The sequence below is a fragment of the Copidosoma floridanum genome, unplaced genomic scaffold (assembly GCF_036245765.1).
Source record: "Copidosoma floridanum isolate Cflo_tuat_1 unplaced genomic scaffold, Cflo_Japanese_pri ptg000019l, whole genome shotgun sequence".
Classification (NCBI taxonomy): Eukaryota; Metazoa; Arthropoda; class Insecta; order Hymenoptera; family Encyrtidae; genus Copidosoma; species Copidosoma floridanum.
Genome location: NW_028321896.1, coordinates 12,179,524 through 12,204,580, shown reverse-complemented (window position 1 = coordinate 12,204,580; position 25,057 = coordinate 12,179,524). Strand labels below are relative to the sequence as shown.

Here is a 25,057-nt window from a genome sequence, read left to right as displayed (position 1 = left end):
AACTTGAGTCATTTTCATCGGATTCGATGTAAATAACTAGACAATTTTGTCCTTATATTATGTTTCAACTATACAATAGTGTTGTACTTAAAGTAAATGTAAATTACGATTACAAAATGAAATACTATATTTAAATTTATCACGCCCAAAATTTTGGCAAGGCAATTCATCCTCTTATAGTAATTACTATTTTTCTGAACAGACCACTTTTATGATGAATTGATGATTCATGTGTTACGTTAGTGAAACTTTCAAAAGTATCTACTTACGAGTGGAAAATGTCTAGTGGTCTTGAGAAGAGTTTCCCCTACGCTAACGAGAGGTTCGAACTTTCACTTTTCCACTTATTAGAAAAAGTTATTCAGGTAAGTTTTAGTCATCACTTATTGTACGCATACTGAGCCTGATTCACACCACTGAAGTTCACTCCAGCTTGAGTTTTGCTAGAGGTAACATCGGTATAGATTTACATAAGTGACAATTGTACGAGGATGGACAAAGTCTCTGACGGTTCTCGGGATGACGAATTCCATCAACCCGCCGACAGTGAATGCAAAGATAAATTGGGTTCAACAGAATTTGTAAGTAGTACGAAATTTTTTTTGTACGCGTTGAAATTATTGAAATATTTTAATTTCATATTGTACGTGATTACATTTTATTGTTGTATTTTGCAACAAAGTGTTTTTATACGTTAGCTCTTACGATAAAAATACTAAAAATTCAAAGTTAATTACTACTGTTATCTTGCAAGTAATTCAGAATAACTTCCTAATTTTAAATGAATTTTTTACTACTACATACTGTAATGACTTATTTACAGGTGTCTACATTAAATGCATCGAACAAAGATGACGACATGTGTAGCATCTGCTTGGAAGTTATACTGATGAAAAGACCGCCGCAGAAATACGGCATCTTGATTAATTGCAATCATAAGTTTTGCTGGAGTTGTTTGAAAAGGTGGCGCTCGCCTGCCGATGCGAACATCCAACCTCCGCGTATGCTATCAGCGAAAAAAAATTGTCCAGTTTGTCGAACGCCATCACAGTTCATGGCTTCCAGTGATGTACGAGTTGACTCGAAAAGTGGGAAAAAGAAGTGCTCGTGGATTAATTTTGACTCTGCGATACCTTCTATGGTACAACCTCGTCGAATTGCCATGGAAACCGAAGATAGTCGAAGGTAATTTATATGTTATACTTTTGCGCTTAATGAAAAATGTGTAAACGCTGTGGTTAAAAACGTTTTTTGTTTGGTTTTTTTTTTTCACAGGTTCATTGATTGCAGATACTTTCAGTTTGGCTATGGTTTCTGCCAATCAGGTGTAAACTGTCCTTATCAGCACCGATGGCTGGACTCATAATGCCCAAAATGAAGTAACTGCTGTTTTGAAAAATAAACTCACGCAGCGAACGATTTCTGACCGTTTTTTACTCGCCAATAGATTATAAAGTATATTTTTTTAAGCAGACGCAACGAATTTTCCAGTCATATATATACCGTGTAAATAATTAATCTACACACCAAATATACGATACTTTTCTATATTTTTGTTTCTCTTTATTATACGTAACCTTTTATACATTTTGTACTAAGCAATTGTTTTACACCATATTACGTACATCACTCTGTGGTCATATTGTAATTAAACTATTTGCTCTAGTCCTAAATACAAAAGTAAACAACAAAATGTTGTAGTAATGTTTATAGTATATAGTAATAACAAAAGCAACACTAACTATAAATAATTACGCATCCAAGATAATTAACTTTGCAATACTGTGAGAGTCGCAATCACAACGTAAATTAGGCTGACCCAAGCACATTCATAAAAAGCAATTAGATGAACAGGATTTCTTTTAGAACTATCATGAATCCCGCATTTATTACATTTTCATTTGATGTCACATTTTTCCGCAACTCCAAGCGAGATATTCATCAAAACTCATCTTGTTAACGATCTTTGAGCCATTCTCGTATTGCGTGCACGTAAATTTGATCCTGAAACGTGATGTATTGTATTCTAGCTATTTTTCTTGCACTGACGTGCGGATTTGAATAACAACCCCTCCTCAGCTGGCGTCAATTTATTTGCGTTCCTCATGAAATACCATTGTGTATACATAGCAAGACGCACCAGCGTCATTTATTATTTTCATGCTGTACGCCACGTGCCCTTATTTTCCACTCAGACCGAAGAAAATTATTGACACTTTGAGGGAACACACAAACACACAAAGTATATACATGTATAACTCCCGAAAGAGAAAAACGAAGGGCTTTTGCAAAGGGACGACTTCCCAGCTTCCGTATTACCACTATTACCTTCTCGCGTCCGCTCTCGTGGTCAGCTATTTTTGCGAAGGTATAACACACGATGACACTCACAAAAATTCGCCAGCCGTAATAAACTTTTACGAGAGGAGGAAGAGGAGATGTACACATCTGTTGTAGTCGACTGGCCCGCGCCACCCCCTCCATATGCAATAGTCCTCTTTGCGCGGAAACTCGTGGCTTTAATATGCATTTTGCATGATCTGACTCGCTGCTGTGGCTGTAAGGTGTATACATATTTTTCCGTTGTATGCCGCTGCTGTGAGTTCCGCAAAATGAAAATTTTAGGCTTCGTGTATAGGTACGCGCCCACTCTCGTCCTTTGTTGGTCGATTATTCGATTTTATATTGGAGGGTTTTGTTTTTTTCCTTTTTTTTCCCTCTCTCTCTTTCGTAAAATAAAAGGCGAAAATGTACCCTCGTAAAATGTAAAAAGCTTTTTTTTTTTTTTTTAGTACAGCAATATACAGCTAAAACTAGCTGAACGAATAAGGTTGTAAAAAAACGTATACAAGAAATTGGTGTAATTTGTAAAAAAAAAAAAAAAAAAAAAATCGATACCAAAACTAAGCAAGAAAAACAAAAAGTCATTTACTCGGAGTGAGAAACTTTTCTGCAATTGATTCTGCGACTAACGACATCGGCTCTTGATCGCGTTATCAACTCTCACTTGCCCGTTAATAGTGGATTTTGCCTCGTCTTTATTTATAGCTTACTTTTTCTTTTCCAATGATTACCTTCATTCGTGAAATTTGAGCAGCTTCAAAGGGATCGATGAAAAGAACAAAACTCGTTAAAAAATTAAATTTTATATAATTTAACAAAATTTACCAAATACGACAAAAATTAACGAATCGCCCGTAAATTAAATGAATTTTTCAAATGACCAAATCTTAATTTTTCAACCCCGTGATGGATGGTTTTTCACAATTTTTATTTTTATTTTTTTATTTATTTCATACTCCGTCCCTTACGGGTTTGGAGGGGTTCCGTAACATTTTGTACATTTAATATCTACTTAATCTACGCTATATAATATATTTATTTTTACTTTAACTGTTCTTAATATTCTACTTTTTCTTTTTTAAAATAATATTGAAATAAAACAAATTTAATATCACTACAATTCCAATTCTACAAAACTTAAATTATCAAAATTATCAAAAATTTCCTATATTTAATTCAGTAAACAAATTTTCTAATACTACTTAACTATCAAAAATTTCAAAAATTAACAACTTTTTTCTTTAAATTGTCCATATATTTTTTGTATTCTTCATTCTTTCTTGCATTTCTTTTTCTCTCTTCTTTCTTGTCCTAATAATCCTTCTTCTCTCTTTACTACCTTAACTTTCTGCATACTTTTTTTTTTTATCTTTTAGATCTTTTCTGACTCCTTCCTTTTTCTGATTACTTTTCTTAGCACTTCTATCTCTTTTGCATCATGGCTTAGTATTTTTTCCATTTCTTCTTCATTTCTCGTATCTCCGCAAATCTTTAGTATGTGTCTAAGATCTTCTTCCTCCTCCTTGCATAATCTACACTTCTTATCCTCCTCTCCTTTCCAGTATTCTCTACTTCTGCATTCATTTCCGCATCTAAACCTTGCTACTAACTTTCTATCTTTTAATGGCATATCCTTTTTCAAGTATTCTGGTTCATCTTCTGTTCTTATACCTTTATATGTTCTGTTGTACCGTGAATTCTCTATCTTTTCCATTCTCTTCTCTTTTTCTTTTCTTTCCTTGTTCATTAATATTTTTTCTCTTACTTCCTCCCTAAATTCTACTCCTTTCATAAATCTTGTTTCTTTTACTTTCTCTTCCCGTAGTAATTCAGCTCTCTTTTTTGAATCTTTTCCTATTCTCTCTCTTTCCTTGTCCTTGTCCTTTTCCCTTATGCATTCTTTTACTAATTTTATGTCTGACTCCCTAATTTTCTCTTCAAACTTTAACGCTCTCCTTAACGCTTTTATACTCATCCTTTCTAATCTACACTCCTCCTCCACTATATAATTTGGTGTATTGCTGTCTAATCCTATTATCCATTTCATATATCTTCTCTGTATACTTTCTAGTCTTTCTTCTTCTTCCCATCCCCACACTTCCGCACCAAATAGCGCTATACTTTCTACTAGGGCTGTAAATAATTTTCTTCTCCTTTTGTAGCTATTCTTAAATATTCTTTCTCCTATGCTCCATGCATTTTTCATAGCTATCACTGCTTTTCTTTTCCTTTCTTCTATATGCCTATCATTTCTCCCATTTTTCTGTAGTATATATCCTAAATATCTTATTTCATTTACTTCTTCTAATTCCTTACTCCCCCATGGTTTTTCACAAAATCGCTCTAATGTGTAAGGGTACGTGTATCGCTTTATATAACCACCGGACAGCAGTGGCCTCTCCTTTTTTTCTTGTACCCTACTGCCCGCGTATATCTCCGTGCACACCGGCTGCGTGAACATAAAGTTCACCCTCTGGTTATTTACCGATTTCTAGCCGAGAGAGAGAGAGAGAGTTAGACACTGCTAGCTCATATATACGTACATACATACATACATGAAGAGAAAAAAATGCAAGGCTGACGTGTTGCTGACTTTTTTTTTACTTTACATTTCGTGGTGTATATAAAACAGATAGATAGAGGGGGAAGAAAAAAAAGAGAAGAGGGGCGAGTTTTTGCGTTATAAATCACGCAAAGTTCATTGGAGTGTACATCCAGACTTCATCTACGAGTGGAGGTCGACAAGTTGGTAGTGGTTGGTGGCTAAGCTCAAAAGAGGTACATAAACTTTCTATAAATAGAGCGGTGACTACGTACTTTTCTGAGATTTCAAAAAAAAATTCGTTTTCGCTCCTCTAATTTTTTTTTTTTTTTTTTTTAACGTATTTTATCATGAGTTAAATCGTGAGTTTGGTTGAGCACTTCTCCTACTCCTGCTTACTTTGATTTTGCACGGATCACCAATTTTTCGTGTCACTTCTAAGTGCTAAGTTTATTTTATTTTTTCCATCCAGCATCAGCAGAGGAAAACAAATGCCGTTGTTACGTAACAATGGGCACTAGTGTCATGTTGCTTTGCACAACTCTACACGTAAACTCGTATAAATCGCTCAGAGTTATTGTTACATCAATCTCTTGTTTTCCGTCAAATATCGACCGCGCTAAATCCGTATTCTCGCAGAAACATTCGTAGGCAAAAACTCAGTGCGCACTTTTTTTTATCAAGTGGCATCAAAAAAACCTTAAAGATATGGTTAAAACGAACCTTTTTTTTAAAAAATCAAAAACACGAAATTTATCCAACATTAGTCAATATTCAATAGCTAAAAATGAATAACTTTTGTTTCAATTAACTCTCGAATAAAATCCATACTTTTAAAGCGCGTGTGTAAAATAAATTTGATGCACTGCCGAATCTGGTAACTTGACCGATTGTTTCAACATTCGATATTTTCGCTCAAAAATGCACGATCAAGTTTCTTACCAGTCGACATTGAATACTTTGCTGAACCTCGTTGTTTTTACCCACGTACGCGAGTATACTCATTATAATTACTTTTAAGTTTGAATTTCGTAAAAGTCAATTACGCGAAAACGTGTGCACACATTATTTGAAGCTTTACAAAGAGCGTGGAGTATTTTTAATTGGCGAGAATGTAGCTTAAAACGTAAATTTAATATCCAACGCGTATACACGCGGAAAAGCGCGCAAATTTTCAACGTCTGTTCTTTCCTGAAAACTCGCATTAAATTTTTTTGTACGTCTACCTTCCGGCGAATTCATACCAAATGTGGATCTCTCCCGCTCTTTCGATGATATCTCAGAGGGTAAAAAAAAAAAAAAAAAACAATTCTGGCTTTCGTCTAGGTATAATATCCCTTTTCCCATATTTTACAAAATGCGCTCTGTATAGGTATACTCTTTGATGATTGCCATCGAAAGATGGTCAGGTGTAGATGTTAGAGAACAAAAAGTAGCATCTATTTTTAAAAGATAGAAAAAACAAAAAGTACTTGCCTACGTAAACTCGTATGTCGTAGCTGGTGCCTATTGGAGCCCCGTTGTACTCTTTGGCCGGTACTAACTGAACAGACGGTGGCGCTAGAGGTGTCACTGACATCGCAAAGGGGTGGGCGTTGGGGTAAAACCTTTTGATAAGGACTTCCTGGAAAAATAATAAGTACATGTATTTGGTTTACATTTAAAACACTACTGTCCGGAAGTACGCGAGTAATTTCATTTCAGGCAAAAGAGGGTTGAGATAACGACTTTTTTTTCCCCCCGATACTCTAACAAACAAAGTTTTGTGTTAGTTAATGACATTTTAAACACGGGTAGTCGTGTCGATACACGCAGAAAAGAATTACAGGAATTTTTACCGTAAAAGCAACGGTAATCCTGTGATAATTTGTCATTACATAAATTTTTCAGTAGATGTTCCCCTCCAGCCCACGTGACCCTGCGGCCTATAGCTATATATACTCTTTCAGGGGAAATTTTACCGTTGCCGTACAGTAAAAATTATAGTGAATTTTGGATAAATTTTACAGTTACCATAAAAATTACTGTAAACTACGGTAAAAATTTATGAACTTCTACTGTAAAAATTTACGTAATGACAAATTATCACAGGATTACCGTTGCTTTTACGGTAAAAATTCCTGTAATTCTTTTCTGCGTGTACGTCACTGCAACAACGAGACAGCCGTCCACGGAGAATTGGTTCTAGTGGTACAAAGGCATATTTGGGTCAGGAAAAAAAAGTTGAAACAAAAAAACTCAACCAGCTAACACGCCTTCATATTATGCTTTTGAATTATTTACTAACTAATGGCCAGTGTGTTACTATACGGTACCGAATCGATATATTCTTTGACATGAAATTTTTCTTTTACGCGTTAAAAGTTTGAAGTCCGTACCCATCGATAATGTATATATTTTCTGTGCCCAAAGCACACAACTACGACAAGTTTAATAACTCGGACCGAAGAATTTAATTAAAGTTTCTTGTACGACTGATTGTTGTATGTACAAACGTACAAAAAAAAAAAAAAAAAAAAATGTAAAAGATTACTCGGTGGACATGGCAAAAGCTCCCAAGGATTTACGGCTGCAATAATGCGCCGTAAAAGATGATCAGTCAGGGAGGAGAGGAGTCGAGGCTGCACATACATATACTGTACAGAGACGCAATATTGCTGTCACAGAGGTGTTGGAGAGTAAGCCAACCGCGACGTGAGATATAACTTGCGCACTGGTCCTCACACGTGGAATCGATATCTCTCTCTCTCTCTCTCGTCCCTTTGTACGTACACGTGACTTTGTTCGCGTAAATAATACCGTCACTGTAAGGGTGTGCAGACTCGCAAGCAGAATTCAAAACGGACCATTGTTTGCCGTCCCTTTGCTCCACTCGCCAGCGCGCGCGTGTATGCATGCAGGCTTTGCTTTGGAAAGCCCAACTTTTTTATTCACGTCAAATGTCATCAGCCCAAGCTTGGGAGCACTCACTTTTCAGAAACCAAGTTTTTCCTGTGTACATTTGCAGGAAAACAAACTTTGAGGCTTCGTGCATTCATTCGTGAAATTCTTTTTTTTTTTTTTTTTTTTTCCTCTTTACCGCGCAGCACCGTGTAACTTGATATTGATCAGCCACGTATACAAACGTTGGCCGAAGACTTTCGCGCACTCGCGAGTTTGTCGTACTTACTTGGTTGTTTTTATTTTACACAGCGGAGAAACATTGCACCATAAAAAAAAAGAGGAAATGAAGAGTCTGCAAAACAAAAAACTCTCCTCTACCCGTAAAAAGGCGCTACTATTATTTTGTTGTAATGAAACAAGAGAAAAAAAAAAAAAAAAAAAAAAAAAATTAGTCTTCGAAACTAATGGCTTGCGAAATGACCGGCCGATATTTAGCTTCGAAGTAACGTTGGAGCTTAAAACGCCGGACACGCTCTCGAGACGCCCTGTAATATCTAATTAAGTACGTAATAAGCGCCTGGCAGCGCTCCAAATCATATAGCCGCGGAAGCCAGCGCTCGAAGTAATGTGTGCTTCTCGGATCCGCCCTCTTGTTTTTTGACACATTGCGCAAACTATCGCAGCACATTTGGCATTGGTCAGCCGCGACGTTTGATTTTTCATAATGCACGTCCGCATCCGCTTCGTGTATCTACAGGGACGAGCTGGTGCACTTTTTTTCGTTTATTGAAATTCACGTCGAGCTGATGCGTTATCGCGCGAAATGGAGGATGAAAAAGTGATGGTTTAAAGGAGGAAGAAAATACATTTTTTTTTTTTTTCCTCGCTGGGCGGTGAAATTGGATTTTTATTGGTGTTCCTCGATTTATTGCCGGCTGGCGCGAATAATTTCAGCAGACAGGACACTCTCGGAGTCGCGCGCGAACGTACACGCGCAACACGAGGTTACATCGTTTTGCGTTTTATTAATAGGATTCATAAATCCATCTGTAATTTTAGTCTTGAAACTGAAAGGAAATTGGTATGGTGAGAATTTTACTGCCCGGCTACATCGAAATTAAACTTTTGGATCCGGAATATTTTGTTATCGTTCCAATAAATTTTTTTCATTGTATTTCTTCCTCGCGTGTTCGAAGTTTGTGGATTAGTATCAAAGATTGAGACAACTGAGGATCGGTCCGATGTTGGTTCAATTGTTTCTTTTTTTTTTTTTCTTCCACCAAATATTTGAAGAACAAACTATCGGCAAATAACGCAAAAGTCTTTATTAAACAATAATACTATGAGCATGATTTTTTTTCACCATGGAAACACTCCGGGTAAGTACTATAAAATAAAATGTACCGAGAAACAAATTTTTTGTAATCTCGTTACAATCAACCTTTTCCATTTCATGGTATTGATACATGCACCACGCATTGCATGCATACTTGGTCGCGACTAAAATTCGCCTCGCAGATTTTACACGTCTCGCGGGCATTCGAGTTATTTCCAATATCCCGACCCCGTATCGAAATCTCGAATGTTTACGTGTGTACATGCCCACGAAGAAGAATTGCATCGATTCGAATCATTTAATTAAGGGACATCAAGTGTATGTCGTGTTGTCCTCGTGAGCTGTTGTATTATTGCGCGCATACATTGACTATCTCATTGAATTTCATACGGAGCACGTCTTTGCCAGACCGCAGGTATACGAGTTGCACTTTAATCTATTAATTTGCAAATGTCACGTATACTCGATATGTTTTTGTTTGCATTGACATTAATTGGAGAAACAGGTGCCATGGGATTGATTGGTCACTATTTTCTAAGTATTTTAGACAAATTCTTCGTTTTTATCTCGTGAAGAGCAAAAAATTTGTTCAAACAATCATACCAAATAAACAAAAGTAAAGTAAGTTTAATTTTTTTTTTTTTTTTTACTTTTGTTCCTTCATCGATGTCTTATTAGATGAAATTCCTCCTCTTCAGATTTCCTGTATATTATCTGGAATTTTTCCTTCATAAGTCACAAATTAAAACATCTCAGGACTCCAACAAGGGAAGCAGTGTAACATTCTTCCTTTTTTAATTACCCTTCATCTCCTTTTGTTTCGAAAGAAATCAATACAAACTTAACAAGATACACTTTCTTTTTACTACTGTAATCATAAGAAATTTAATAAAGCGCTTTTCGAAGAACACCTACTCGTTTCTGATATACAATTATTTCTTATATCGTAAGAGATGATACAAGGATAATTACTTATTTATAATGATATATAATGTTCAGGTAGTATTAAATATTTCTACGATAGAGTTGAAGCTGTGTTGTTTATACATTGGTTCCATTTTGACGGACAAAATCGGCCACTGCTAGTTATACCCCCCTGACGTGGGATATCTCGATGAGACTCTTCTGTAAAAAGTTGCGCAACGCCGTACTATTATTTCCCCCTTTAGTTAACTCGTTACGCAATCGTTTTTAAAAAAGACCGATTTATCAATGGAAAAGCGTGAATGAAAAAGCAAAATTCAATGCTGTCCGTGTCAATTTAAATTCTAAACTCGATTTTTCCAGTAGACGGCCTGTATGTCTTTTCAACGCTAATCTCGAGTGCCACTGATTACCAGAATTTAATTAAAAGCAAGAGATAAACTTCGGTCTTCCGCACTTGTTCGAAAATTCAATGAAAGCAGTGTAAACAATAAGTTACCCGATCTTACGACTATCAAGTCTCTACCTCGTGTACCGGTGAATTTTTTTGTCGAATCCCCTATGCATTAATTTTTATACACGCTGTCAAAGTATGACTCGAGCCGATCGAGCCAACAAAGCAAACAGTTTGTAACACGTGTGTTTAATTACTTGCCAAAAGTTGGTCGACGCAACCGTAATGAGTTTCGTAACAAGCAAACACTGATACGAGGAGTCAAACTGCAAACACGCACACCAGCCACTTTGGTCAAAAACAAAGCAAGCCCGATCATTAATGCAACACGAGCGAGCGAAGAGCGAATTCAGCGGCGCTTTCATTTCCCGCGGAGAATAAAGCCCGTCACTGCGAAGGTAACCCCCCCCCCCCCAAGTCAAGGGTATACACGTATAAATGAATGTATATAAATACATACGCGTGCCCACCAGTTGCATTAAAAGTTGACAATGAAAGCCCTCGAGAGCTTACGGGGAAGAAGTACACAGGGAGCCTGAAACGCTGTGTATACTATATAGGTATAAAAGTCCCCGCACGATACTCTGTCGCTGGTATTTTCTTCAATGCGCGTACATAAGGGAAGGGGGGGATGGAACCCTCGAGTAGTACTGCATGGAAGATGTACTTGACGCCTTGGCTGCAAAAAGTTCGCTTGCCGCAAGTGCACAGAGTGCGTTAAAGTATACGTATATAGGTGAAAGTCGCGGAGAGGGGGTTGCAGGTAACTGTATGTACCATAGAAAAAAAAAAAGCTTTTTTTGTTTCTTTTCAGCCGACGAGCGAATAAAAGGGCGTTCCGAGTTTCTTGAGCTTGCGCTTTTTGTTTGTTTGTTTTTTTTTTTCACATTTCTGCGCTTTTTCCTTCCGAGACTCTCATGTACATGATATACTTAGGCTTTCGTCGCGCTTTTCTTTGACACACGCAAACACGCGCCTGAAACAACTTTTAAATATCAACCCACTGGAAAGAGGAGAAGGAAGAAAAAAAAAAAAAAAAAAAAGAGTTTTCGTTTGGCGAGATGTACCCCAATCTGGAGTAGCCAATCAATTTTTCCGCCGAGCCTTCCTCGTCGAGAACAGAAGGAAGGGCTTTTGGGGAAAAAAAAAAAAAACAATCAAACCCCACACCGCCGTACCCCTCGAAAAAGACAACACGGCGTCCCCCACTTCATACGTTGTGTGTCACACACACACGCAGCTCAATCCAATAGCGATAATGATTCGATCGATCACGCGCGTTTACTCTTTCCCCCTACGGGGCTATTGGGCCCTCCTCACCCGTCACTCTCTCGACTCAAGAGCGCCACTGGAAAGTTCGCCGTATCGTCGTCGCCGTCGGTGGCACGTGAACGATTTCCCTTATTCGTCGCACTCTGTATACGTATACACGGCACCTCTGCTCTTCCGGTGGGGGCTCAGCTCCGTGAATTATCAAAGATCATCAGCTCCACCCCCTTGCGGCTCCTTCGCTCGCTGTGTGTTTATTTTCGGTGTTGCTCTCCCGAGGCGAAGGGACAAAGACGACGCGAAGCATCAGCCGGGGAGAGTGGATGAGCCGGTAACGCGGGATGTACGGGAACAAGCGGCTGTTGAATAAATTCACAGTGGACCGATATTATAACCGGCATATCGCGGTAGAGCCGTTGAAAAGAGGGGGGGGGTCGAGGTCAGGGTCGAGGTCGGGTCGGACAGGGGGAGCTATATAGGCCTGACGTCAGCAATGGTAAAACAAACCAACAAAGCTGATGGTCGCGGGGAGATGCGCGACTCGGTCAGACGACATAGCCCCTCTTCTTCGTCCATGTTTTTATGCCCCGTGTATAACATGTACACGTGCGTTTAGCCTTTCGGCTGATGTGTACAACTGCTGGCTTCCGTTTGCTCGGATGCTGTGTGAGAGTTAGCTGTTTCTTTTACCCATAAATCTTTTTCTTGAGTATAATTTAAATGGCAAGCATCGATCAGGTATATTTTATGTAGGACGATTAAAAATGCACTCGTAGCAGTCGGAGGTAAATAACATACAGCTAATGAAAACTTACAAGTAAAAAACAGAGTTTCAATTCGTCGCAATGACGCACGTTGTACCCAAAATTCTCTCGTCGCGCAACACCCCACTCATGGTGTAATAAAACGCTCGCGGTATACGACTCGGCTTATCGTCGAGACCGCACCCCCTGTCCATTTTAAGATTTATCCTCTGCTTGAAACGTGGGGCCGCTATTTTCAGACACGTCAAAAACCAATCAAACGGCACACCCGCACTCGGTACATAATAATGATGGCTACAAAAAAAAAAAAAAAAAAAAAAAAAAAAAATAGCTTCGACTCATTTTGCCTCCAACCAACACGTATACGTACAAGGTACACAGGGGTACAGCAATACCCCGCTTCACGACAGGCAGAGTAGTATGAATTTGCACGTATCAATAATTACGAGTCCGTCCCAGTCGAAGTTCGCAATATACAGCTCGAGGCCGCGCCACAACTCGTCCCAAACTTTATCGAACGCCAAAAGTGGCTACCGCTACCTACACGCTATACTATGTATATTTATATCCCTGACAGACTTTCCACAACCCCCACCCCTTCTCCACGCCTACCCATATTTTCTCTTACGCTTTATTAGCCATACCGATTACTATATTCGTCTACAACATACGTGTACAACTGTTATTAATCAGCGCGCACGGCTGACCGAGCTTGTATTCCATGCGCATAGGTGTACTGTATTTTATGTTTTCTCGCCTACCGAGAGCTACCGCGTCCGAAGAGTTTAATCCTACATATCCCCGGTGACGCGCTCAGGTATATTATATACACATATTTTAGGGTATCGGTACACCCACATACACAGGGTTGGACCTGCACTGACGTTGTGGCCTCTTTGAAAGTTTTCGCGTGTATATTATATATATACACACACACCTGCTTGGTACGTCGTTAAAAAGGGGGGTATATAGTGTATGGGCCAAGTCTCGAGTGTGGTCGTATGGAGTGAATCGAGCTTTGACGAGAGTTAGCCGAGAGTGAAATTTGCCATCGACGTCTTGTGAAAGAGAAAAGGGGAAGAAAAAAACAATAAACCGCGTGTGTCGTTGACCTATACCGGTTGATGGGACGTGTGGGAGGATGTAAATTTAGGAGCTTTATACGTATACGTGTGGATAAACATGTATATATCCTTTCGTAACTCGTATGATTTACAATTTATGTGTGAATTGTTGTTATTGTTTGTACTATATAGTGTTACAAGTTACACAACATAACCGGGATGTAATGAATCGAAGGGGAAAAACAAAATGTGATGTGTACCACGTCCGATGGCCAGAGCAAACAAAAGCAGTGGCAAATAAATGACGGGGTACGTTTGTTTTTCATTATAATTGTAGGAGAAGCGCCAAATTAACACTATATAGCCGACCATTTGGTCAATTTTGCCGTGTGACGGCTGTTTCGTGTCCAATACATTGTTTGTTATCGGTGCGCAATATCATTAGAGTCTCGGGATGAATGAAAATACAATATGTTCCCCGACTAGAGGTTGGCAATGCCCCAAACTTGTGCACTCGATGTCGGGCAAAGCGCATGATGGATGACCTCGAACTGAGGCCACTCGTCTTGAGACAACAACGTCCAATCCCCATGAACATTAACCATATTCTCCACTGTTGACTGCAGTCAGATGAGAAATTACCTATACTCGCCTAATTTACGATTAATCCTGTGATGGCTTACAATTACTTTTCATCCACTTTTACCGCTCTGTACACGGATAATGGACCATTTTGTCCTTTTTGACATGACGTTTCGTATTTCACTGGTGTTTTGTAAGGCTCTGTACTCTCTAATGTAGCACCAGCCAAAATACACAACGCACAGCCGAGCACGTATATAATATATATATCGGTATTCACGTTACTCTTGAGAAAAGCTAAATGGTACAGGCGTGCCTGTCCACGTAACCACTTCGTGTCTGGTGCAAGCCGCGCGTGCCAAACTAATGGAGTGCTGCGTCCCGGTATACATCATCATCATCATCAAGATAGATGGAGAAACACAGCCTCCTCCTGCTCCCGTATGCGGCTCTAAGTGAGGTGCCGGTGCGTATCAACCTACAACAAGGTCCTCCTCTCCCCCTCTCCCGAGGGAGCCTCCTCGGTGTATACAGTGAGCCTTCTCCTCGGCCAACTTTGCTCTTTCCCCCCTATTTCGACGCTCGGCCGCACCGCGTACTCTCGACGCCCTTATACTTTCTATCGATTTATATGTATACGTCATGCGCGCTACATTGCATACTTTGTCTCAAAGGGCTGTTGGGGCGTGTGAGTGTATATACGTGTATATACCCACCACATCGCGCACACGAACGCGTCCGTCGAATGGCAGTCCACCGCGTGTGCATATTGTTGTTGCTATCGCCGCGTGTGCGACTTTGATTGAGCTTTTGCACGATTTTCTCCATACAGAGTAATTTACGTGGCGTGCGCTCGTGCAGGGGGTAAATTTGCCGCGCTGCGACTCTCCACTTGGGGTTACAGTTGGTCACAACTGTGTATACGATATCTTCTACGTTATATACATCGCATGTACTGCCTCCGCGCGTGTGTGTACATACGCGTGTGACGTTGATTGAAACGAAGTGGTTGGTATTGTGCGATATAGGGTATGCACCTATGACTTGGTAAGGCGTTGTTGTTTCAGGAGGAAACAATTGATTTTTTATTTGTTGTTTGGCATTTAGACTGCGGTCAATGTGAAGGGACAATAACTGGAATTTCTTATCCGCTGATGCGTATGCGTATTCGTTTTGTTCATAGACGAAGCGATTGCTTCTGGGACAGTTGAAACAATATCTGGTGTTGTTGTACAAAAATAACGATTCAGAGTGAAAAAAACTCTGGTGGTGCTCATTTTTTACTTTACAATCGCGTGCTATGAACGGTATTGTCGAGGAAGATGGGTAAACTTTCTGTGTATCTGCGTAGACGGTAAACTTTGTATTTTTTTTTTTTCTCAGGGCTCATTGGTATAACGACACGGTGATTTATAGCCTCGTGGAGCACAAGGGGTTATGATGAATTACGTGGCCCCTCGTATCGATTTTGCGTCAAGTAAGACGCTTTATTTCAGGCCCGTGGCTTGATTGTCTATTATTCCGGCCGAGGCGTGTCACCCTTGAAATGATTACTCCATTTGCATCTTCAAATGGGTTTCGGGGGAGGCTTCTTGTGTCCATGAATATGATTCCCCGCGACAGATTTTTCAAGCAACGGAGCCATTCTAATCAAACTTTTAGTTATTTCGTTTTACGCGACCTCGGGACCGGGACGAGACTCTAACGAAATTTCCGAGATCTACACTTTCGAGGCAAGACCTGAAGAAGACAAGTCAGTATCGTACGTGCCTACTATGATTACTGTTTGCAACTTTGGAAAAACATGTATTATTTGGTGGTAAAAAGAAATGAGATACTTTAAAAAGAAAAGAATATTAAAACTAAAAATTGTAGGAAGGAAAACGGTACAAAAAGTTTAAAAAATTCAAGCGAGTAAAACGTAAAGTTTTAAAGGTTTAATGCTACCAAATCGCAAAAAAATGGATCAAATGTATTTAGGAAGTGAAATTGGAGAATTTTAAAAAAGATTGACGAGAAAATATTTATACCTGGACCAAAGACAAAAAAAAGAAGTTAAGAGGATTACATATGGAAGAAAAATCAAAAAATACACAGAGTATCTGGCAAAGGCTTGGGAACAAAAACAAAAGGGGATAAACGCGATTTTAAAGTCAGTGCAAGGGATAGTAAATTTCAGGGTACTTTATAATTTATAAATCAATATGCTAAACATTGTAAAAAAAGAAAAGAGCATTCATTTATGGATTAATTTTCACTGATAGTTTGCGCTAAACATGTGATGCCCCATAAAATTTACAAGCCATGGAAAATCATGATTTCCAGTTACTTTGCGGTAAAAATATATATGGATTTGCGTTTGAAATGTAATTTAGTCATAGTTATTACGATTCTCGATGAATTTTAATATGAAAGACTTATACCGACCTGAAACGGAGTATTAGGATCTGTCGGATGGTAAGGCGGATAGAGTTGAGCGAGGGCCATAATGGCCTCGTTGCAGAATTTCAACCCCATCACTTCCTCGTCTTCTCGACCGTATCGGAAAGTCAATATCACTTGACCATAAACCTTGCATATTAAAAAAAAAAGTCACTGCATATTAGTACACTTCTTTTGTCTCTCTTTGATGGGGAAATGAAAATTTTTTATTACAACCACATTAAGAGCAAAGTGAGTTTACCTTTTTGCCTTGGAGCATGTCTGGATCAATGAGCAAAACGCCCTGGAGCTTATCGATTTTTCCGGCAGTGACAATAAGGTCTCGGCTCGCCAAGTACAGAGTGAGCTTGCCATTTTGCGAAGATTTCTTAAACGCCCTGAACGACAAAAGAATCGTGCATTAGTTTAAAAACTGCGTCGCTTAATAATTTGGTGAACAAATTCTTTCAAAATCGAATCATGTTATCGTTGAACTGTAATTTAAAGTCTAATTTAATTGAAGTGCTGTTTTTCATGTGTTTTGGACGTTTTGCTAATAGCTTGCCAAAGTAACGGAGAGGAGCCGAAGGCGAATAAAGCCCATCGCGAGGAGAAAATTGCAAAATCTCCCACCACACCCCCGGAGCATTATTTGTGTTTGCGGTAGCGGTCCTCCGAGTTGAGCTTTGCCTGCGGGGATTTGTAAAATTCGATTTTGAAAGCTTAAGGGGTGATGCGTTAGGCGTGATCGACGGGAGGGAACTAGTGTTGAGAAAAATTGCGGTGCTGGAAGATCAATGACTACATGAGCGGCAGATAGATACAGCAAGTTTCTCAAGTAAAGCCTGGCTGGTGGACTTTATCGACCTCGCTACTGGTGGTATCTTTTTTTTTTTTGCAAACTTCTTTCATTAGAATTTAGATTAACTATTTTCATGCTACGAAAGTTCAAAGTTATTGATATGTCAGGAAAATGATTGGATTGAAAAATATTTTAACTAACGATAACACATTAAAATTTTTAAGAAAAAATTGTTCATTGGGTGTACATTTAACTTTTTTAATTTAAAAAACTTTATGGTAGTAAAGTGAGCTTACTTTTGACTAAATATAAAACCAGTGTCAGGTTCGCTCGGTCTACTTGTCTCTAGCCTCCTGCAACAAAAATGGTTCAACCGATTAGATTGCATGGAAATTTTCGGATTAGGTCCAGTTGGCTTAGCATTTTTTTTTTTTTCAATTTAAAATTCATGTTCAAAAAGTAATGTTTATACAATACATTAATAGTACTAAAGTATGCATGTATAATGCCTCTTCTGTTAGAATGCATTGGTAAAGATATAGAAGCAGATATAAAAATAAAGGATTAAAATCTGTATTTTTAATCAGTGCTTTATTCAAATACATAAGATTGTCATACATAATAATCGGATTAATTATTTGTTTTGTGAAACTTCTTTATAGTAAAGTTTAAATATAGTATTGTATCCTTTGAAATCCTTAGAACTTTTATATTATTAGTAAACAAGTGAAAACAAATTGTTTGAAAGAAAAGAAACACAAGCTAAATAAAAAATTCCAATTGCAAGTCGATTGAAGTGAAAAAGTCGACCTTTTAAGCTCGTAAAACAAATTAAAAAAAGGTAAAATAGTTACTGTACAAAAATCCAATTTTTCACTTCTGATAAAATAATCACAAAAGTTTTTGAGCTATTTCACAGTTTCAATGAATTAAAATTTATTTTTATTTTTTTTTATTTCACGTTTTACAATCGAATACGAAATTAAATGTTATCTTATACCTGAAAATACAAATCTAAAATGTATTAAAAAATTGTATAAGAACTTGTACATGCACACATCTACAGGGAAAAATAGTTCTTAGTTTAAAATAAAGTTTATTTTTTAGAAATTTTTATTTTCTATTTATTTCGTAATAGGTATTATTCTCATTTGGCGTACGTATTATTACAAATATTTGGTTAAAACTGTATTTTGAGATGTAAAATATTTTTGAAAATACCTTTAAACCAGCTTAACTAAAAACTTCTTAGCAATTAAAAATATTGTGTTTGCTGTATTAAATACAATTTAAAAAAAAAAAAAAAAAAAAAAAAAAAAAAAAAAAAAAAAATGACTGCATACACACAGTCGGATATTCTGTTTAAATGGTCTATTTCCATTTTAAAATCGTAAGTATAGAGAAAAAAAATCACTCGTCAGGAAAACTACTTGTAAGTTTGTTTTTCCGAGTACATAAACGGTTCATGAAAAAAAGTTCACTTAGGTATTTCTCGATGTTGAAAAATAAAATTTTTTTTTTCATAGCCGAGAAAAAAAAATCAAGTGGAAATTTTCTGATTCAAACTTTCGAATTACCTTGAATTTGTTTTTTCTCCTAACTGTGTACAAATACAGAGTACGCGTGTACTTTACGTAAACACACCGGCTGCTGTACTTCAGCGGATTGCCCTGGGGAAATTCAAAGTCGAAGTAGGTACTAGAAAGAGGGAGAAAAAGGAGTGTCTCTTAGTAAATGAATCGCAGATGGCCTACTCTTGTACTCAAAGCAAATGCCTTAGCTTGATTATCCTTTTTCCATCGATTCGTTGCATGCTTATTTTCCTTGGCCGATATTGAAAAACATTCCAAAGACAATTATTCAATTTAACATTTTTTCGTCTACAAGAAATGCTTTTGTTTGTTATAGTTTATTATTATTATTTTTTTTTTTCTTAAATTTATTTAGGGAAAACTAGTAAACCTTATACCAATTTTAATTTTATTAACATAACTCTTTCCATACAGAATAAAACATTATTCCCAAATTATTCAGTCTTTGTTAAAAAATATTATATGCTAAATCCTAAATTTCACTACTAGAACTTTTTACCCAAACGTGATGTAACCGTAACTGATTTTATAACTAATCACTATGAAACAAGTAATTAATGCCCCCTGCAACTCCATTGAACAATTCCAAATTGATAAAATTATACACACACGTGCACCATGAGCTGGGCAATGTTTTGCAAACTAGCCATCATATTAACTGGGTATACTCGATAGTATGGCCGTGGCAGCATTAGCGCGTGGGCATGAGCTTTTCATCGGCAAATTTAGGGTCATCTCTCCTCCATCAGCCCTTGTCTAATAGACGACAACGCGAGCAGTTGCAATTTCCGGCCAACAAGGATGACTTTTACTAGGCGCCGTTAGCGTGGGCGGCGATATCGGGGGCGTAGGGAGTGCAGGACGGGATTTGTAAATGTATTAGTTCAGTTAATTAGCTCGTTCCTCGTCCGAGCGCTCGTATTGGTGTTATAATTGTCGAGTTACGCGGGAACAGGTTGTGATCTGGTTGCTTTTTCAATTAAGAGTGATAATCGAAACTCGAAGGCATGGGGTACAATTTGATTGAATTCCCATACAAGTGTATACCTAACAGTAAACTTAACAATGTACAATCCTATCCAGACGTTTTTCTCGCGAGTCACGTGAAACGCGAGTGTTTGTCAAGTATAGCATAAAACACAATACTTCCTTGTTAAGTTAACCATAAATTTTATTCTTTCCACTTAATTTCAATTTCGTAACAGTAGAGCCTTGGTATAGATATATATGGATTAAAAGCAACACGTGCACCCTCGCAGTAGCCGTTTAATGTGTATTAAAGCGATTACCTGACCTTGGACTCCCTGTTCGCGAGGATGTCGCGTAATTAAACTTCATCCAAAGTGGCTAGCCTCGTTTTTTTTTTTTTTTTTTAATTATCGCCACCGTAAGCTTTTCCTCGCAGTACAAGTCTTTGTTTTGTTCCCTTTGCTTTTTTTGATCCCTCCTCTTATGCCTTTGTCGAACTATACTGTTGCTCGTCAGAGGCAAGCTTATAACGAGTCTTGGCATTTATGAGCTCGTATAATTCTTGATCTGTTACGTCTAAAGAGGAAAAGGAGAGAAAAATTCTATTGTTGTTCTGAAGAACTGAAAAAATCAGGCTTTCGTTTGTCGCTCGTTAAGGATTAAAACGTTTTTTTTTGTTTTTTTTTTCTTTTTTTTTTCTTTTTTCTTCAATTCTTGTAAAGTGAGCGGTATTCTACACGTGTCGAGAGGTAACGTTCCTTGGATTAGCAGCTTAAAAAATTTTTTTTAATGTAACAGGGATATCGAAAAAAAAATTAAACTGGGTTTCACTGAATATTTTTTGCCTTAAAAATAAGTTTTAACAAACTTTTTTTTTCATCCATTGGGTACTGGAAATTCAAATTGCTCCTTCAATGGATACTTCATTTTCACGGTTTAATATTATTACGTTCAAGTTAAAGAACAGATTCCGTTGTAATTATTTTGTTCGCTCGAAACCCTGCGCGTAATATCTTTCTCTTCACACTCTTGTAAATATTCCAACGAAATATGAACGCACAATAAATTTTCCTCACAAATAAAGTTACCCTTTTGATCATGAATAATATTGTTCATTGTAGATTTTAATATACCGAGAATTAAAAATTCACTTGCAAAGACAAAGAAAAAAAACTTTTGTACAGGATGAGGAAGGAGAATAGTCGCGAAATCATCCATACCTACTTGTTAAAAAACATCTGCTCGTCAAATACTCAATTGTTAAAATAAATGGTACATATAAGTTATGAATAAGGTTAGCTCATTATCAAATTTGTGCGCTCAAGTCGTTTGGCTGTGGGAGGGCTGTGATGAAAAATCAGACACTATACACAGAGTAACCCACGCTCTTATTCAAACACGGATAATGGCAGTACGTTGAAAAAAATATAAAGGAGCTTAACGCGTGTTCCCCGGAGCCACTTTGGGTCATACTGGCCGTACTTAAAATATATACGTATACGTATAAGCTCTGCTACCCTTTATCCCTGCTGTAGTTTTAATTTCTTGATCTGCCGCGCGATTGGCTACGAAAAGCTTTACGCTTGTGACTTTGGTGCTCGTGGCTTAACTTATTTTCATCCGTGCATATAAAAAAAAAAAGTTAGATTGTGTCACGTGCGATGGCATAAGCTGTGCATCCATGTGCTCCTCCTGCCCCCACTGGAAAGGTATCCGTAATTATCGAAAGGAAAGACTCGGGTAGGAAGCTACATATAGAGAGAGACTGCGGAAGGAAGCGGGACTTATCGGGCAGACGCGAAAGATGGCGGATCTAGCTTCTGACCAGTCGAGCGTGATGTGGCTTTTCCCTCGAATGATTAAGCAATAAAGTATTTAAATTGATATCTCCCTTGCGTTTATTCCATGAGCACCCCGAGGCCATCAATTTCTGCGTCACAGTTTATTCGTTGGAAAAGTTTTTGGTGTAATGTTCACTCAGTACTAAAGAATTGATTACAATTTATTAGTAATAACCAGTTGTTTTTTTTTCATACATAATACTTTAACAGTCCTTGAGTTAAAATTTTTTAATACTTTTATTTCATTAATAATAGATTTTTAATTCGAATTTTTTTTTAAGAGCTGTGCATATGGTTTAAGGTCAGAGATTTTCATCATTTCTTTGTATATTCAAGTTGATCCATGCACGATTGACAAATAATTTATACTATATATTTTTATTACATAGCGTATGTTTGAATCCTCTTATTCGTCATTGTAGTTAATAAATCAGCTATGAAGATAAAAATATTTTCTTTTATGAGTGTGTCCTACTTTTATGTCTCGTGTTACAATTACTTTCTTGTATCATACAATTTAAGGACATGTGTTTGCTGTAAATATACACATCTAGGTCATTTAAATTATTGTAGTTGTCTCTACTCGCGTGGAACCGTAACATTTTTATGTCCCTATCTTTCTGAAAAAAAAAAAATAAATAAAAAATTGAGTGGCGGAATTAATATGTAAATTATAGTACCACCGAACAGAAAACTTTTTCCCCTAGTCTAATGAAATTTTTTACATCCTTTTTTTTGTTTTTTCTGTATTATGAAGAAACAAAAATGAAATATTAAACAAGTTTCTCACGACCTATATTAAAAAAAACCTGTACACCTACACACAATGCATAGGTAAGCGTTTTAACTTTGTTCCCTTGATGAAACGGCAGAAAACCACTGAGGTAACATAAAAAGTATATTTACTTTCAAACCATTACCCCGCACTAATGAACCAATTTTTTAGATATCTCAGCTGTCCGATAAAAAACGCCTCGTTATGTTTTGCCCTTCGTATTATATTTTTTTTTTTTGTTAAAAGTTTTTTTTATTTTTTCAAGGGTGAACAGTATTTGAAATTAAAATACGAAAGGATTCTGTGATTTCGAATAAAGTTTTTTTTATTAGGGTCCGAATATTTTGTAACCGATTGATTTGCATATATATATATATATATTTAAAATTACCATAGCTTACTATAGTCTTTGCGATCAAAAAATTAATTAAACTAATATATTTGGATGAAATAACACGTATTCGTCTGTTAAAATATTCCATATCGGTTATGTTGAGGCTATTATAGTCAGTACTTAAAAATTAAGAATTAAAATTCTAAATAAAAAAATAATTCTGAATAAAACTCTCGCGCTCAAAACTTTACTCTTAGTGTGAAAAAAAAAAAAAAAAAAATTAACTATTTAAAAAAAAGTATAAAAATTATGGTAGCTGTATCTACAATATTTATCAAATGCACATTTATAATTATTTAGGTAAGCTTCTAAATTTTTTGAAAGGTGTATACTAAAATTGGCAGTTAAGTAGCGCAATTATAAATTCAATATTCTTACAGAGCTCATTTAGTATTTAAGTTTTTCTTTAAAAATTAACCAATCGATTACATTAAAAAGCCAAAGTCACAAAAAGTACTTGATCAATCAACTGCCAATTGATCCTCAAAAGTGAAAAAAAAAAAAAAAAAAAAAAAACCATACGAATTTCCCATCGCAGTATGCAGCAAAACTCTCGCTTTGTAAATATAAATACATCCCCTGTACCACGAAGATCCGCGCGTACACCCTCGTTCACTTCAGCCGTACATTTAGCGGGAGGCAGCAGCAGGAGAGGAGGAGAACAGTCGCAGCAGCTGGTTCGACCAACGAAGTTTTATGTCTGACCGATACCGCACCACCGCTACATCATCATTCCGTTCGCGCGTGTTGTTCGTAAATACACTTTTTCTCTCCTCGTGCCTCGCTCGGGCCATAAATCCTTTTTTCAAACCCTTCGACACACAACAAATGCTGGACTCTGGGGCTTGGGGCGGTAAAGAAAGCCGGGCCCATCTCACACCCCCCTTGTGCCATTTGTCATACGTTACACCAGTGCTCACACTTATATACCTACATATACGTACGGTTATTTTTTCGCGACTTTTTCGTCTCGATTTCTAATAATCAACTTTTTCTGTTACACTATACGTTGTTTTTTTTTTTTTTTTTTTTTTTTCTTCTCTTTCATTTTCATTTGTTCCATTCGCCATTAATTTCAACGTGACCTTGTACCGCTTTTTCATAGGATCACGAAGCGCGACCTCAGTAAATCAATCCGTTTGAATATCTCACCTTCTGTGTTACACGTTTTTGCACTGCACCCCCCATATGATCAATTTCCATGCTACCGATGCCACGGTTCATTTCTTCGCGATGCACTTACGTGCGTCCTATTGCACAACCGAACCCTACGGATACACTTGGAATTTTTTTTCTTCGCTAACCGTAATCGTAGAGGCACATTCTACCTTCAAATAAACTATCACTCGAAAACGATTTTTTATCATCTTAGCCTTATTACTTTGTTCGTTATCATACTTATGAAATCGGATGGCGCAATATGCCCATCAAAACGATAGAAAAAAAAACCCCCCAAAAAATCGATCTGCCACTTGATGCAGTACATTCAAGTAACATTTTCGAAAATTCATCAGAGGGTCGGTGTGTACAACCAAAGGTCGAGGCCAGCTGGTGTGCTATATATGTATGCATAAGCTCGACTGCCGCTGCCCGGACAGCTCCTGTGGAGAAAGATTGAAGAGCTGCTGGTTATTATTATTACTAGCCGTCACCTGAGGTAACGGCAAGGCTTTTACGCACCCTGAGCTTAATTGACTTCGCCTACAGCATGGAACAAGCGTCTTTGAGAGTGTGTTTCTTCTTTTCAGATTCATATCGGTGAATTAAGACTAATATCGAGCAGCGATGATTATGAGTGATGAATTTTACAAGAGACGGGGGTATCATGATGGACTTTTTGTTTCCTTATTTTCTGTATATATGTTTCAGCGGATGATAAGGTTCTGACATTTTCACGAACTGGCCGATACAAAATATATAAATATGTTGAAAAATATTTTATAAAAGCATACGGTTTTTTTTTTTTTTTTTTTTTTTTTTTTACGAACAGAAAGTTATTCCGTGACACAAAAGTAGCGTTGGAAGTTGGTAATGCGAGTGGATGGAGTGCGTTTTTAAATATTAAAGCTTTTAGCCCAAAATATATACATATACGTGTGCTG

The 25,057-nt window shown here is 37.4% G+C and overlaps 3 protein-coding genes across 4 annotated transcripts in view; 2 read left to right on the top strand and 1 right to left on the bottom strand.

Moving 5' to 3' along the window:
- Positions 1 to 25,057, top strand: part of LOC106643052 (14 kDa phosphohistidine phosphatase) — a 71,761-nt gene that overhangs the window by 13,247 nt on the left and 33,457 nt on the right. The window lies entirely within an intron of this gene.
- The window catches only part of LOC106643045 (arrestin homolog), a 47,830-nt gene that overhangs the window by 11,024 nt on the left and 11,749 nt on the right, over positions 1 to 25,057 (bottom strand). The window contains exons 3-6 of the mRNA XM_014358016.2: positions 17,681 to 17,737; positions 16,845 to 16,980; positions 16,589 to 16,732; positions 6,362 to 6,509 (exon numbers count right to left, since the gene is read on the bottom strand). Coding sequence (XP_014213502.2) covers positions 6,362 to 6,509; positions 16,589 to 16,732; positions 16,845 to 16,980; positions 17,681 to 17,737 — 485 coding nt within the window. The remainder of the gene's footprint in view (positions 1 to 6,361; positions 6,510 to 16,588; positions 16,733 to 16,844; positions 16,981 to 17,680; positions 17,738 to 25,057) is intronic.
- LOC149374545 (putative E3 ubiquitin-protein ligase makorin-1) lies at positions 353 to 1,550 on the top strand. Its single transcript, XM_089593302.1, has 3 exons — positions 353 to 581; positions 824 to 1,185; positions 1,276 to 1,550. Exons 1-3 carry the CDS (start codon positions 492 to 494, stop codon positions 1,364 to 1,366), a joined length of 543 nt encoding a protein of 180 aa, XP_089449428.1. The 5' UTR covers positions 353 to 491; the 3' UTR covers positions 1,367 to 1,550.

Coding starts and splice junctions, on each gene's coding strand:
- LOC149374545 (XM_089593302.1), top strand. CDS start 492: ATGGACAAAGTCTCTGACGGTTCTCGGGATGACGAATTCCATCAACCC. Junction 582..823: donor AATTGGGTTCAACAGAATTT/GTAAGTAGTACG, acceptor ACTTATTTACAG/GTGTCTACATTAAATGCATC. Junction 1,186..1,275: donor GAAACCGAAGATAGTCGAAG/GTAATTTATATG, acceptor TTTTTTTCACAG/GTTCATTGATTGCAGATACT.